General features: G+C 46.2%; 1 protein-coding gene across 1 annotated transcript; it reads left to right on the forward strand.

The window, feature by feature from the left end:
• Nucleotides 1-461: 461 nt before the first annotated feature.
• Nucleotides 462-14476, forward strand: LOC119164529 (uncharacterized). Its single transcript, XM_037416742.2, has 3 exons — nt 462-1451; nt 7462-7718; nt 13857-14476. The coding sequence occupies exons 1-3, from the start codon at nt 741-743 to the stop codon at nt 13906-13908; spliced, it is 1020 nt and encodes a 339-aa protein (XP_037272639.2). The 5' UTR covers nt 462-740; the 3' UTR covers nt 13909-14476.
• Nucleotides 14477-15170: the final 694 nt, after the last annotated feature.

Genomic DNA, 15170 nt, shown 5'->3' on the forward strand with positions numbered 1-15170 from the left:
TCGTGTACCACCGGGAGCGCTTCTCTGTCGTACAGTCTTTTGTCCTGAACCTTTTTTGTAATCAATCCAAAAACTACAATTCCCCAAAGTGTCCCGTCTTTTCGACCGCATATTGCGTTGCAGAGGCTGTGTGTATAGTTCCCAGCAGTGGCGTAGCGAAAGGGGGGGCACACCACGGACCCCCCGCCTTCCCGAATTTTTTTTTTCTCGCCATGGTGTACAGAGCGACAATGACCATTTTATGTAAGTGCCCCCCCCCCCCCCCCCCCAAAAAAAAAAAAGTCTGCCTACGCCTCTGGTTTTCGGTCACGGTGGCTGCATCTTGAGAGCGAGCTCTGTGGCACGCGTGAGAGAACCATGGATGGCCAAATTTAATCTAGAGCCCCTCGCAAAGGAGAAATATTTACCGTAACCACGATGGTAAAATATAATCGCAATAAACACCAGTGCCTTTCTTCTACATTTGGCTCAGACCGACATACATGTTCTAGTTTGCTGCTCCGAGACCACGTATACGCGCTGCCAAGCCAAGCCAAGCGGGACCACTTATTTCCCCTCTTCGTGTGTTCTTTCCGAAATCTACTGCTTTGAAACAGTTTTTGCGGGTGTTCTGTGGGTTTGCTTCGTTTACCGTGCGCTTCACTTCCACTGCACGCTTGCGAAGGCCTTCTCTTATCTGGGGGAATATCCTTCTATCTTTACAAACGGCGTTAAAAGAGGTCACGCAGGATTATGGTAGGATGTTCGCGACGACCTATCGGCGCACGGAAGAAGAGGAGCGCGAATACAAGCGACGGCGAGCCGAAGCAGCCCGACGGCGTCGGCAGAACCTGAGCGAGGAACAGAAAGCGGCCGAGCGGGAACGCAATGCTGCCGCAGCACGCCAAAGGCGGCTGCACCAAACGGAAGAGCAGCGAGCGGCGGAACGTGAACGTCACCGTGCGCGTCGAGCGAACCCGCAAGTACGGGCCGCCGAACGAGAACGCGATGCCGAGGCGAGGCGAAGACGGCGAGCGAACCCGCACCTGCGGGCCGCCGAGCGCGCACGCCGCAGGGAACGTCGACTGGCGGAGGGCGTTAGACCGTCGTCTAGGCGACAGCGTCGGGCTAAAGCTCGCCGGGATCGGCGGCAGACATCGGAGAGGACGCCCTCGTCGGCGGTTTGGTCGCGAGGTGCGAGTAGCGAAGACGACTTCAAGCTGCTGCTCGACGACTTGGGTCAGTTGTGCAGCGCGTGCGACCGCCTGTGCTTCCGCCACGACGTCTCCGAGGTGTCGCCGCGACACGTCCAAACGCTGGCTCGCGAGTTTCCCGAAGAAGAGAACGTCGAAGACTTCGCGCTGTGCCAGGCGTGCAGGGACTCCCTGGAAGCCGGGAGTGTCGCCCTGGTGGCGCGACGATGCGGATACGTGTACCCGCCGATGCCGGAGTGGTTGACGATTATCAGTTCGGTCAGTGAGTGCTTTGAAGTGGTGGTTCTCTCGTGCTAGAATGCGTTCAAAATGTGTTGCTGTATCAAGTTGGGTGCCTGGAGGCAACAACTTCGTTGCCCGAAGTGTGAAAGTTGTTGAGTTGATAGGTGGTAACTGATCGGTCTGATGATCAAGTAATTTGGATCATATTTATGTCTCACAAACTAGTCACCTTGTGTAATCACTGCAGTACAATATTAGAAAGTTTTCGTATAGGGTCCCCAAAGCTTTTTGCATAGGCACGTTTTGGGTCAAGCAGGAGCAGAGAGTTTTCGAATAAGGTGTGCAGGGCTTTTGATACTACCCCAATTCTTGGTCATGCAACTTCAGTGGGTGCCATCACGTTTGTCTGACGTAAAGCTTTTGGCGCAGGCTTTAAAAATTCTCGAATTTAGCGGGAGCCCCAAAGCCTGCCCCAAAAGCTTCGTGTACGCGCAGTGACGAAATCTTGCCCATGGGCTACATTATGCACCCCTGAGCTTGACGATTGGACCCCTGCCCTATGAAATGGCACCTTGGCCCTGCAGTGATGCAGTTTTGGCCACGCAGTCTACATTTTAATTTTCCTGTGCTGCCCTCTGCCATTCTGGAAAGCCTGGGACTACTGGGATAAGTGGTATTGCCCGAACGAAAGCCTCCGAGGTAAAGAGGTGTCTCGCTACTTCCCCGCCAGTGGAAGGGTGCTCCTCACATTTCCGCGTGGCTACGACTTGTGCTCATGTTAGAAAGGCCCTGCTCGGTTGTTGGCTGCGCACCAGTGACGTGTTGCTGAAGTATCGTTGATGAAGTCGGCATAGTCGTGACAAATATTTGCATCTACTCCTCCTTGGTGAGAAAATAAGGTGGGGAAGACGAGCAAAAAACTGAAACCAGCCAAGGCAGGTCGTTCTAAGCCCTGTAACTTCCATATTACAGCAATTATTTGCAAAGTTAATGCAGCAGCATGTTTACATTGTATACATGCACAGTTATTTCTACTTTAGAAATTTTGTACCGCCAGGCTGTTTACTGGCCCTTTCACAAAAACAGTTGGTTTATGGTGTTTGAAGTCTGAAAATGTCTCGAACTAAGATATGACATAGTGGAGGGCTCTGGATTATCACAACCACCTGGGATTATTTAACGTACCCTTACACGGCTCAGTAGACAGGCATCTAACTATAATGCTACCAAAGAAAGAAAGGTAAGCTCTGCTCATGGTGCCTGCCATTCACCTGAGAAAGACAGTCGTGATAGTTGGTTTCCACTTGAACACTTTTTTTTGGGGGGGCTAAATACTGTGCATAGTAACAATTATAGGTTAGCCATCATTACATAAGTCATTGGGTTTGGCTGAGCAGCCGTGCCAGAATCCCTGACAAAATGTATTAGGTTGTTCATCTTTGAGCTACACAAATGTGATTCTGTGTGTGAAAGTCAACTATGTGAAACACTTGGCCAGTACAACCTTTTCTCAGACATCACTACTGTTCACTGCTTTGAAGATGAGTTCGTGGTCAACGATTTCCCTGTCCTGGAAGTGCTCATGCCGAATGCACAGGCCAATATTATCATACTGAAGATCTCTGTGTCTGTTTACTTTCAAGAGTTCACATTGAAGTGTGGTGACCACAAAAACAAGTATGCACTGTTGGATGGAGCATTTATAAAAATTTTTTTATGGGAGGGGCAGCTATTGGTAGAAACGCTTTCTCGGGTTGTAATAAACTGCTATATAGCGTTTTGCCTACATCAAAATGGGACTGCTGGGGCTAGGATCGAACTGGTGTAGTTTTGTTTCAGCAGCTTGTACTGTAGCTACTGAGCCACTGTGGTAAGAGCAATAAAAAAAAAAAAAAAACAGTTCCTTATGCACACACTTAAGTGGTAAGCAGAATCCAACTTATTTTTCTTCTCAGTCTATATACTGTAGCTGCACCACCACCCTCCAAAAGCGTTTTGCACTCAGTAAGGTTTTGAATAGCAGTAAGGTCGACAGCTGGGCTAGTTGGCATCATCATCATCATCAGCCTGACCATGTCCACTGCAGAACAAAGGCCTCTCCCATGTTCCACCAGTTGACCTGGTCCTGTGCTTGCTGCTGCCAATTTATACCTGCAAACTTCTTAATCTCATCTGCCCACCTAACCTTCTGTCTCCCCCTAACCTGCTTCCCTTTGGGAATCCAGTTTGTTACCCTTAATGACCAGCGGTTATCCCGTCTATGCGCTACATTCTCGGCTCACGTCCATTTCTTCTTCTTTATTTCAACTATGATATCCTTAACCCCCGTTTGTCCCCCAATCCACTCTGCTCTCTTCTTGTCTCTTAAGGTTACACCTACCATTTTTCTTTCCATTTCTCGCTGCGTCCTCAATTTAAGCTGAACCCTCTTAGTAAGTCTACGGGTTTCTGCTCCGTAGCTAAGTACCGGCAAGGTGCAGCTGTTAATACCTTCCTCTTGAGGCATAGTGGCAATCTACCTGTCATAATTTGAGAGTGCTTGCCGAAAGTGCTCCACCCCATTCTTATTCTTCTACTTACTTCAATATCGTGGTTCGACTCTGCAGTTATTACCTGCCCTAAGTAGACATAGTCTTTTACAACTTGAAGTGCACTATTACCTATCTTGAAGCGCTGCTCTTTTTCGAGGTTGTTGTACATTACTTTCGTTTTCTGCAGATTAATTTTAAGACCCACCTTTCTGCTCCTTGTCTAACTCCGTAATCATGAGTTGCAATTCGTCCCCGGAGTTACTCAGCAATGCAATGTCATCGGCGAAGTGCAGGTTACTAAGGTACTCTCCATTAACTCTTATCCCTAACTGTTCCCATTCTAGGCTTCTGAAAACCTCCTGTAAGCATGTGGTAAATAGCATTGGGGAGATTGTGTCCCCCTGCCTTACACTATTCTTGATTGGTATTCTGTTGCTTTCTTTATGAAGCACTATGGTAGCAGTTGATCCCCTGTAGATTTCTTCCAGAATGTTTATATATACTTCATCTACGCCCTGATTCCGCAGTGTTTGCATGACGGCTGATATTTCTACTGAATCAAACGCCTTCTCATAATCTATGAAGGCTATGTATAGTGGTTGGTTATACTCTGAGCATTTCTCTATTACCTGATTGATAGTATGAATGTGGTCAATTGTTGAGTAGCCTGTTCGAAATTCTGTTTGTTCCTTTGGTTGATTGAATTCTAATGTTTTCTTTACTCTGTTAGCGATTACCTTTGTAAATAGCTTGTATACTACAAAGAGCAAGCTGATCGGCCTGTAATTCTTCAAGTCCTTGTCATATCCTTTATGTATTAAGATGATGTTAGCGTTCTTCCAAGACTGGTACTCTTCCTGTCAGGAGACACCTCGTAAACAGGGTGGCTAGTTTTTCTAACACAATCTGTCCTCCATCTTTCAGCAGATCTGATGTTACCTGATCCTCACCAGCAGCTTTGCCTCTTTGCATGCTCTCCAAGGCTTATCTGACTCCTATCATTACTGGTGGGGTGTCATCCGGGTTACTGCTAGTTCTTATAGTATTAAGGTCGGGGTTGTCCTGACTACTGTACAGGTCTCTGTAAAACTCCTCCGCTATTTAGCTATCCTATTCATATTGGTAGTTATTTTGCCTTTGTCCCTTAGTGCATACATCCGATCTAGTTGGTATGGTTCTATATTATTTAACGCAGCACAAGTGATGGGCAAAAGGTACTTGCAACACTTACATACAAAAAAGTGACATAATTGAACTGCACGATCACCACCCTGTGAGAATCTTGTGAACATGCACAAAGGCAAAAAAAGCAAACAAACAAAAATGATCGATAAACAGTTTCAATACCAGATATGCCGCAACAAGGTATGACAGCGAAACACAAAAAGCCTAAGAGCATCTGTCTACCCCACCTTCAAAAAACCGATTTCGGTTCGCAACAAGGCCACTGAAGGGGAGCCGATGCAGCCCACCCCAGCTTTCTTAATGAAAAGTGCTTCCATAATTTCGTGCCATGTCATACCTGTGCCTAAACGTAACTTTAGTTTTGTGAGAAAGAGACGTGCACTTGCAAACCTCATAGTGTGCACCTAAATGTGACCCATAATTGGCACTCTAATTGTTTTTATGTGCTCTAAGGCGGATTATCTTTATGCGCTCTAAGCAGCGGCCCGTCTGTCTGATATGAACTAGCCCACACGTGACGGGGATATTGTTGACAAAACCTGAAATGCATAACACAAAGTGATTATGATATTTCGTGCTACATTGCCATTTCTGAGTGGTAGGGCTTTTTTCAAGTTTATTGTGAATGGCAGCGCATATCTTCCAAAGTTTGTTAGGGGTGCTAAAAAAGTTTTTAAGGGCGTTCTAAACGTTGTAAGTGTCTACTGCTTGTTTTGTCATTGGCGCTGCTTTAAATAATATGGTTTTGCACCAACTGCGTGAATGGCCCACCACTGACATGCTAAAATGCATGTGATGACATAACTACGACGAAAGGGTTGTTGTTGCCTTTGCCTCCCATCAAAATGCTGCTGCAGTGGTTGGGATTTGAACCTGCAGTCTCGGTGTTGTGTGGCTTTCAGTAGCCACACGACACCACTGCTTTTAGTGCATCATGACGAAAAAATAGAAAGTTCACTTTGAAAAACACGGGCGTATGCTTTCTTTAGTTCTAAGGCACAAGGAAATGCACTGAAAAAAAGCTTTCAGCAGAGATCATTAAGTTTAGTTGTCTAGCATATGCTAAGACAGCACAATTTCACTTGCTCATATATTGGGCTCAATGTATAATACTGCAGAAAATCAAAATTAAACCAAATGAATGGTCACAATGAGAGGAAATGCCGAACTATCCACATTCTAACTTGTTTTGCTAAGACGCTTCGCTCATTGCTCAAACTTGGAGAAAATATCGTAAGTACATCGAGAGGTATCTGCCACTGACTAATCTGCTGGAGTATTCGCGGTGGCTAAGTGGCTGTGGTGCCAGTTTGCTGATCTGAAATACGAAAATTCGATCTCGGCTCACTGGTCACATTTCGATGAAAGCAAATTGCTAGAGGTTGTGCACTTTGCAATGTAGGTGCAAACATTTTCAGTAAGTACATGGCTATATAAAATAGACAATTATCGTGTGCCGTACAGTGGTTCCAGAGACAATTTATTGTATCAAATTGTTCTAAGGAAGTTACTACACCACTTGATGACTTAAAATAAGGAAGTCATCATGCTTCAGTAAAAGGAAAATCTAATCATTTAACTGACCCTTGCAGCCGCCACCTATGAACTGTCTATAAGTGTGTCAAATTTAGACAGCATTATTTCGAGACACTCAACATTTTATTGCAGCAAAAGTAACGTCTCAATACCTCGATGTATGCACTTTATAGTAATTAATCTTAATTACGTTTCAGTTACACATCTATTTATCTGACATTTATTCACATTCTTTCTTGCAATGGAACCAACTTTTAAACTAGAAATATGGTGCACATTTGTTTTATGTTCATTTCGAGCAAAGAAAAATACTTGGGACACTCATTGAAAAAGGCATGTCGAACAACTCATTGGACGCTGCATCGCCTTCAGCAGTGTCATAATATGCAAGTGTTCGCTACGAAATGAAGTTAAAGTAATATATTTATTATGCAGCAGGTTTCATATATCTAATGCTCACCATGTCGTGCTCTTTCATAGCCACTAGTTGACACAATTGGCACAAACAAGCGGTGTGCATAAATGTGCACAAAGTGTCTCGACGGGTCAAGGCATATTCATGTTGAATGCGACTTCAAGCCAACTGCTTTTGAGCACGTTTTTTGGGTGCGGTGGCATTAGAGGTTGTCATTTTGGCCCGGTGTAAGCATCATAAGAGTGTAGTGAAGTTGGGTGGAAAGAATGTGCAGGAGTTGGGTGCCTATTCCTGTTCCATGATGTCCGTCTATTTCTGCTAGTTCTTTTTTTTCTGGTAGTAACATTCGTCTCTCTGCCGACACACCCTCCCACTTCAGGACGAAGAGGAGCAGCCTGTCAGCTGCGACGTGCATGGCCCCATGCCCGTCCTGACGGCCAGGAGCACACAGACAGACGCGGTCATGCCGCTCAGCAAAAGAGTGGACATTGCGGTCGGATCCTCGTGGATTGACGACAGAGGCGTGTCGAGGTCGACGCAGACCTCCTCTTTCATCGCAGCAAAGGTGCACAGCTGGACGGCGACGGAAATAGATGGCCTTCCGAAACAGCAAAGTTTGCTTAGGAAGAGAACAAGGTGAAATATTTTCGGAGATGGCCTGTTGGTAGGGTTGCAGCACTATGAATAGTACTACCCATACCAACAAAAATTGGGGGACCCTTAAGCCTTACCTTTAAGAGTGGAAATTCTTGCCAACTTTGTGTTGGAACCAAAACGCGAAAGAGCGCAGGTGCCATATTTGTCTGAGATGTCCAAAATGAGGGAGCTTTCTTATATCAACCATTAACCGACTTCGTTGTGTGGGCTGCACTTGCAATTACGGCACGCATGACGCACATACCTTAATGAACGGGGAAGAAGTGCACCTCTGTGAGCAACATTTTGAACAGTGACGTCATTGTAGTCGTCTGCGTGTTGCACTCATCGGTGCTTTGGTTTCAGTTTTGCCACAGAATTTCATAGAATTTCATAACTTTTCAATTATTACCGGAGGCTGCTTTTGCGAAATCTCAAACCTGCAATGGGTTTGCATAAAATTCTTTGATTCTCCCATTTGACTTAACTTCCAAACCCCTTAATTGAAAAGTAAATAATTTAGCTCTCCTAATTACCATTCCAAATGATGTTTTCAATTCTCTTTAAATGTCTGCCACCACAAAAAAAAAGCAACTGTTAAGACAGCGAGCAAATAGCACCTTTTCCAGATTTTTAAAGAATATTGGACAAATTTCTTGAAACACCCTGTATATATATATTGTGTCTGAATATATATATATTGTGTATAAAGAGCGTGTTCAGGATTAGCTGTACAGCAAGACGTCTGCTTCGTTGTCGTCTCGAAAAACCCCCTGTCCCACTAGCTGAAATCTACAAAACATTCCTATTGTCGTTCTTTTTCATATACACACGTGTCAATATTTATATATATATATATATATATCAAGAAAGCTTCAGTTGATAGAGTGTTTTTCCAATGTTGAAAAAAATAATGGACGAACGTGCAAAACTATTATTCTGTTTTGGCCGGGGTCCGGCCTTCGTCAAGAAATTATATATATATATATATATATATATATATATATATATATATATATATATATATATATATATATATATATATATTATGAGACCACGTCCTGTACGGCAGCAACCAGGTTATCTTTTTTAATCCAAACGCACGAGCCAGAGAGCCAGCCCACGTGACGTACGATGATCACTACAATGGTTTGGTCATACAGATGAAGAAGTACATAGTCAGCGCTCACACTATTTTTCCCCCTTCGCGAAAGAGGGCAGCAAGTTAGAAAGGGTTGGGACGCGGAATATATCGTTTCAGTCGAGAGACGTGGCCGATCTCGGTGTGGCGGCGGAGCCACGCTGACAGGAGCAACGCGATTGTTGACTTCAGATGTTCGTTCCAGGACGGTGTATGGACCGAGATATCGGTGAAGGAATTTTTCGCAGAGCCCAGGTACACGAACAGGTGTCCACAAAAGGACTTCGTCGCCAGGGCGGAACAACTCGACGCTTCGCATCAATGTCGATTTTTCTTTCTCCTGAATGGCAGCAGTGTTGTTGCGGGCGATTTCACGGCAGCGGGCGACGCGAGCGGCGAACTCTTTCGGGAGAGATGAAGATGGATTGGAAGATGTGGACAAAAAGGTGTTGTCCAGAACAAAAGTCGGTACACGGCCATACACGAGAGAAAAAGGGCTGAAATTCGTCGTACGCTGTGTAGCAGTATTATATGCGAACGTAGCGAAAAGAAATATTGTGTCGCAGTTTTTGTGATCCGGTTGCACGTACATAGAGATCATGTCGAACAAAGTTCGGTGAAAACGCTCAGTCAGACCATTAGTTTCTGGGTGATACGCTGATGTGGTCTTGTGGGTGGTGTTAGACGCCTGTAAGACTTCAGCAGGGACATGTGAAAGAAATGTCTTGCCACGGTCACTAAGGAACACACGCGGTGCACCATGTCGTAAAATAATGGCGCGAAGGAAAAAATCGGCTACTTCAGAGGTAGCACCAGATGAAAGAGCTGCCGTCTCCGCGTAGCGAGTGAGGTGGTCTATGGCAGTAACAATCCAACGGTAACCGGCTGGCGTAAGCGTAAGAGGTCCGTATAAGCCTATGCCCACAAATTCAAAGGGAGTGGATGGGCACGGCAGTGGTTGCATGGCCCCGCGGGAGGAGACGTGGTACGTTTTCGGTGCTGGCATGACGCACAGGAAGCGACGTACCTGGCGACAGAAGTGGAAAGGCCAGGCCAAAAGCAGCCAGTCTTGAGGCGGTCGTAGGTCTTGTGGAACCTTAAGTGGCCAGCTGTCGCATTGTCATGAAACGCTTGTAGAACTTCCAGACGAAGTGAGCGAGGAATGACGGGAACCCATTGGTTACCGAGAGAATGGTAAATTTGCCGACATAATGTTTCCTCTTGAAGCTTGAAACGGGCAAGTTGTTGTCTTAGGCGGCTGTTTGGAGCACGCGATAAGCCAGTGAGCCGATCAATGATTGTGCGTCAGTAGGTATCGGCATGTTGGAGCGAGGTGAGATCTGTGGACGAAAAAAGGTCTGCCGAGGCAACTAACTGTTTCGAAGCAGCAGCCGTCTGTTTGGTCACTTTAGTGGGCGGTGACGAACAGATGGAAGGTGACACTTCGGCGCTTTGCGAGAGCGGGCAACGTGACAAAGCGTCGGCATCTTGGTGCTCTCGACCTGACCTATATGTGACGCTGTAGTCAAACTCTTGCAATCGTAGTATCCAACGGCCAAGGCGTCCTGACAAATTTTTGAGAGACGATAACCAACACAGAGCATGATGGTCAGTCACTATTGTGAAATGCCAGCCGTATAAGTCAGGGCAAAACTTTTGTACGGACCACACAATGGCGAGACAATCTTGCTCAGTGATGCTGTAGTTTCGCTCAGCAGGTGACAGAGTACGGCTCGTGTAGGCCACGACTTGTTCTTTGGAAGCGTGGTTCCGCTGAAGAAGGACAGCACCGATGCCAAGTCCACTTGCGTCAGTGTGTAGCACAGTAGGTGCTGCAGGGTCGAAATGGCGAAGCACTGGCCGTGATGTGAGGCATCGCTTGAGGGTGTGAAAAGCGGCTTCCCAGTCATCTGTCCAGACAAAGGGTGCGCTCGTGGTCAGAAGTTTGTGCAGAGGAGCCGCAATAGTAGCGAAATCACGTACAAAGCGGCGGAAACGATGCTAAGCCAAAAAAGCTGCGGAGGTCTTTCTGTGTGGTTGGTGTAGGAAAGTGCAGTACCGCGGCAACCTTGTCGGGATCGGGCTCAACGCCATGTTCACTGACGACGTCACCTAATACCTTGATGCTGTGATTGGCAAACCGACACTTCTTAGTGTTGAGCTGGAGACTGGCCTTAGCTAAACACGTGAGTACTTCGTCTAGCCGTTCCAGGTGCTGTGAAAAGCTGGACGAAAAGATGACAATGTCGTCCAGGTAGCAAAGACAGGTCTTCCATTTTAATCCCCGCAGTACCGTGTCTATCATCCGTTCGAATGTGGCTGGGGTATTGCACAGGCCGAAAGGCATCACATTGAATTCAAAGAGCCCATCTGGCGTCGCAAACGCAGTCTTCTCTTTATCAGACTCGTGCATAAGAGTCTGCCAATAACCGAAGCGCAAGTCGAGACTTGAAAAGTACTCGGCACCTTGTAAAGTATCAAGAGCGTCGTCAATGCGAGGCATTGGGTAGACATCCTTACGAGTGACTTTGTTGAGTGATCTGTAATCAATGCAATACCGTACCGAGCCATCCTTTTTTTGTCACTAGTACGACAGGAGAAGACCATGCGCTTGTCGAAGGTGTGATGACGTTGCGCGCGAGCATGTCGTTGACTTGTTCTTCTATAAGCTTGCGTGCTGAAGCCGACGCACGGTAAGGGTGGCGTCGAATCTCACGGGATTCGTCGGTGTCAATACGATGGGCGGTCACTGTTGTTTGACCCAGACCTTCGGAACAAACGTCAAAGCAAGTTTTGTGCTTCATTAATAACGCTAGCAAGGCATCAGTTTGCGTGGGGTTGAGATGTTCACACAAAGTGGCCTTGAGAGCAGGAAATACACTTTGAGAATGACGCTGGCATACACTTTGAGAATGACGAAGCAGATGAACCAATGACGACACAAAGCGGTGCTTCTTTGGTAATGCTGGCAACAGTGGTCCCCTCTGGCAAAAGAAGTGGTTCTGGCGTCGTGTTGCAGGCCGTGATGCTTGCATAACCACGGGAGAACCGCAATATGAGAGACGCTGTAGTGGAGCGCTCCGGAAATTTCGACCACCTGGGGTTTTTTAACGTACACCCAAATCTGAGCACACGGGCCTACAACATTTCCGCCTCCATTGGAAATGCAGCCACTGCAGCCGGGATATGAACCCGCGACCTGTGGGTCAGCAGACGAGTACCTTAGCCACTAGACCACCGCGGCGGGGCAATCGCCGAACTCTTTCTTTGTCACTGCCTGATCATAGGAATTTCAAAAGCCTGGAAGGAAAAAGAGTGGGCGTAAATGCTCCCCTCTGAAATAGCTGCAAAACAGGATGGCCAACAGTCCATTCGCAATGAATGAGAGCCTAAGCCCAGCTCTTAAAAAATATCCCAAAAGAGCATCAGGGAGAGCTCTGCCCCCCATAAAGCAGCCCAGAGAAGGCCGGAGCCCCTCAGCCCCCTCCTCCCGTACTCTCTGCCTATGAAAGCCGGGTATTTCGATAATAGTGGTAGCACATGCATGATTAACTTACACAAAGAGGAAATCAAATGCCTCAACAAGTTACCTATCACGCGAACCCCCCCACGCGTGCTGTGTTGAAAAACCCGCCTATTGCATGGGCATGCACAGATCACCTTCTTGAGCCTTGTTTCTCTTCTGCTCTTGCCCACTTTTAGTAGTCAATTGGCACTTGTAATGTCTGCCCTGCTTTCTGACGACTGCATGTGCACGCCGCGTCTTTTAAACGAATACTTATCAACTACACTCGAAACTCAATATAACAAAGTTGCATATTACATGAAAGATGAGTTCATTATATTTGAAATTTCACTATAAAGGTGTGTTCCTAACACTATCACTGCGAGACTATTTTTTTGTTTACTTTGTTATAATCAATAGCTCGTTATCTCAAGGTTTCAGCATAGCTTGGCTTTCTTTAATCTTCAAACTTAGTATGTTAGATTTAGGGCCCCTTCAAAAGGCACTGTGCTTCATTTTTACTGATTAAGAACAATGTAGGAAGCAGTACATAGATAGCCCCGCCGCGGTGGTCTAGTGGCTAAAGTACCCGGCTGCTGACCCGCAAGTCGCGGGTTCGAATCCCGGCTGCGGCGGCTGCGTTTCCGATGGAGGCGGAACTATTGTAGGCCCGTGTGCTCAAATTTGGGTGCACGTTAAAGAACACCAGGTGGTTGAAATTTTCGGAACCCTCCCCTACGGCATCTCTCATAATCATATGGCGGTTTTGGGACGTTAAACCCCACATATCAATCAATCAATCAAGGAACCAGTACGTATCATTATAATCATATGATTTCACGGTGCTGGTCATGGGAATTTCAAAGTAGCATCCCAACTCGCGTTTTCTTTTGGCGGATTTTCTTACTCACAAAGTGTGTTCTCACGGCAAGCCTGATAGTTTTGGAATTAGGAAAAACTAATTTATTAATGGTGAAAAAATCGTTGATCTTAATAGTGGCCTTCCTTTTAAAGAGCCAGTCAAGTGGCTCCTGACTTTACCCAAGGAAGCTTGGTGATTCGTAGAGTAGACCACGACCATCATGTTTTCTGAATATTAGAGCGCTGTGTGCCGCGCAGAGCCCCCATTTAGAAAAACGATTCGCGCGCTCCTTTTCTACGCCTGGCTAATCCTCCTTTCAGGGGCAGTGACGCAAAGTCGCCGACATAGCGCGCAGCTCATTGATTGGTCTGAACCAGTCGTGACGGCAGGTTACGCCTGCACCTTCCTGTGAGGGAGAAGAGTGGCAAGGCCGTGTGAAAACTTGAAACCAGCTGAAACGGATGTTTTAACCCTTGCTACTTCTTTAAAAGAGCTTGCATCCGCAAAATTCTTGCGGCAGCATGTTCACAAAGCAAAAGTGTGCACACTTCCTTTTATGACAATTTTACGGACCTTGGAGTTGTTTACTGGCTCTTTAATGTTGCTTTCCATTTTTTTTTTTCGGTGCAGTGTTCGCCCTAAAGTAATTCCGGCGAAAGAAACAACAATGCTCGCAAGATGACAAAGTCAACATCGTCGATCGGTTGCAGCCGTGGAGTCGAGGAAGAAACCTGTTCATCTTACCATTGTGCAGAGAAGAGAGTGCCGCGTGGTGAAAGGTGAACTTAAGTGCCTTCGTCTCTTGGCACACTGATATCTTTTCGGACAAAGCGACGTTTGCGTCGTCTGTGAACTGAAACTTGATACGCCCTCATGACTGGTCGCCAGCTGCGAGCAGCTTGTGCATTCTGGCCATTCTAAGCAGCCTCTTCTCGGGAAGATCGCCTATATGTGGTCATTTGTGATGTTTCGTGAACCAAGTGCCTTGACCTCTCATACTCAGCCATCCTGGCGCACCAATCCCCGTCATTTGTGCACGTCTGTGAATCAGAGTGGATAGTATTTGCAAATGGCCGCCGACTGCGGGCAGTTAGTATTGGTGAGAACGGTGGCCCAGCTGTTGACAAGTGCCTTCATGGATGTCAGAGTGCCTTATTTTACGAGCACACGCTAAACAAGAATGATGAAATTTATTGCATTTTTTGCAATTATGTCTGACGTTGCGGAAATACATGTCCTTTTGCTGGAAATCTCGAGGTTTTCTTATGAATCATTGTGGAGGGAGAGGGCTCAGATTTTCCTAATAACTCACGTTCTTGCCGTAGGCATGAACATGAGGAGATGGGGGGCTGGCAGCTTTCCTTAATCGCATAAGAGGGGTACACAAAAGTCTGGCTTGTGGCCTTACTCGGGCTCGTATTGTCATTGTTTATAGGGACACCTGAGACAAATAATTTACTACAGAAAGAAAGATCAATAGTCGAGAACATCTAAAACATCAACAGCAGTGCTCTAATAACCAAGAAATTTCAAGGTAACTTTCAGAATGAGCTTTCAATTTCAAGTGGGACCTTTCAGAATGAGCTCAACGAGTCTCCAATGCTGTAGGACTAAAACTACTTATGACAAAAAATAACACTTTGTACATTACAAGTTGTAACAATACAATGATTTTATGTGTCTGTTTAATATATAAAAAAAATCTGGGCGTTAATCAAAGAGAATAGCGTGGGTGGTCCCAAAGCTGTTATCGTTGATCTGCGCTTTGCTCATAAAGCCGCTTCTGATATGCAGTTTCACTACTGCATACTGCTGCGCAGAGTTTGCTGGCTTGCTAAACTTGTTGCAACTGTAATTTACTGAAAATGCCGCATTCATGTAATGCCTTCCGATGCCCGTACATTGCACGCCACTTCACGAAGAGCAGCTGCAAAAACGACTTCC

The sequence above is a fragment of the Rhipicephalus microplus genome, chromosome 8 (genome assembly GCF_043290135.1).
Source record: "Rhipicephalus microplus isolate Deutch F79 chromosome 8, USDA_Rmic, whole genome shotgun sequence".
NCBI lineage: Eukaryota > Metazoa > Arthropoda > Arachnida > Ixodida > Ixodidae > Rhipicephalus > Rhipicephalus microplus.

Excerpts from the sequence above, each read along its gene's own strand:
- LOC119164529 (XM_037416742.2), top strand. The coding sequence starts at position 741 with ATGTTCGCGACGACCTATCGGCGCACGGAAGAAGAGGAGCGCGAATAC. Across the intron at positions 1,452-7,461 it reads GGTTGACGATTATCAGTTCG|GACGAAGAGGAGCAGCCTGT; the intron begins GTCAGTGAGTGC and ends CTCCCACTTCAG. Across the intron at positions 7,719-13,856 it reads TTGCTTAGGAAGAGAACAAG|TGTTCGCCCTAAAGTAATTC; the intron begins GTGAAATATTTT and ends TTTTCGGTGCAG.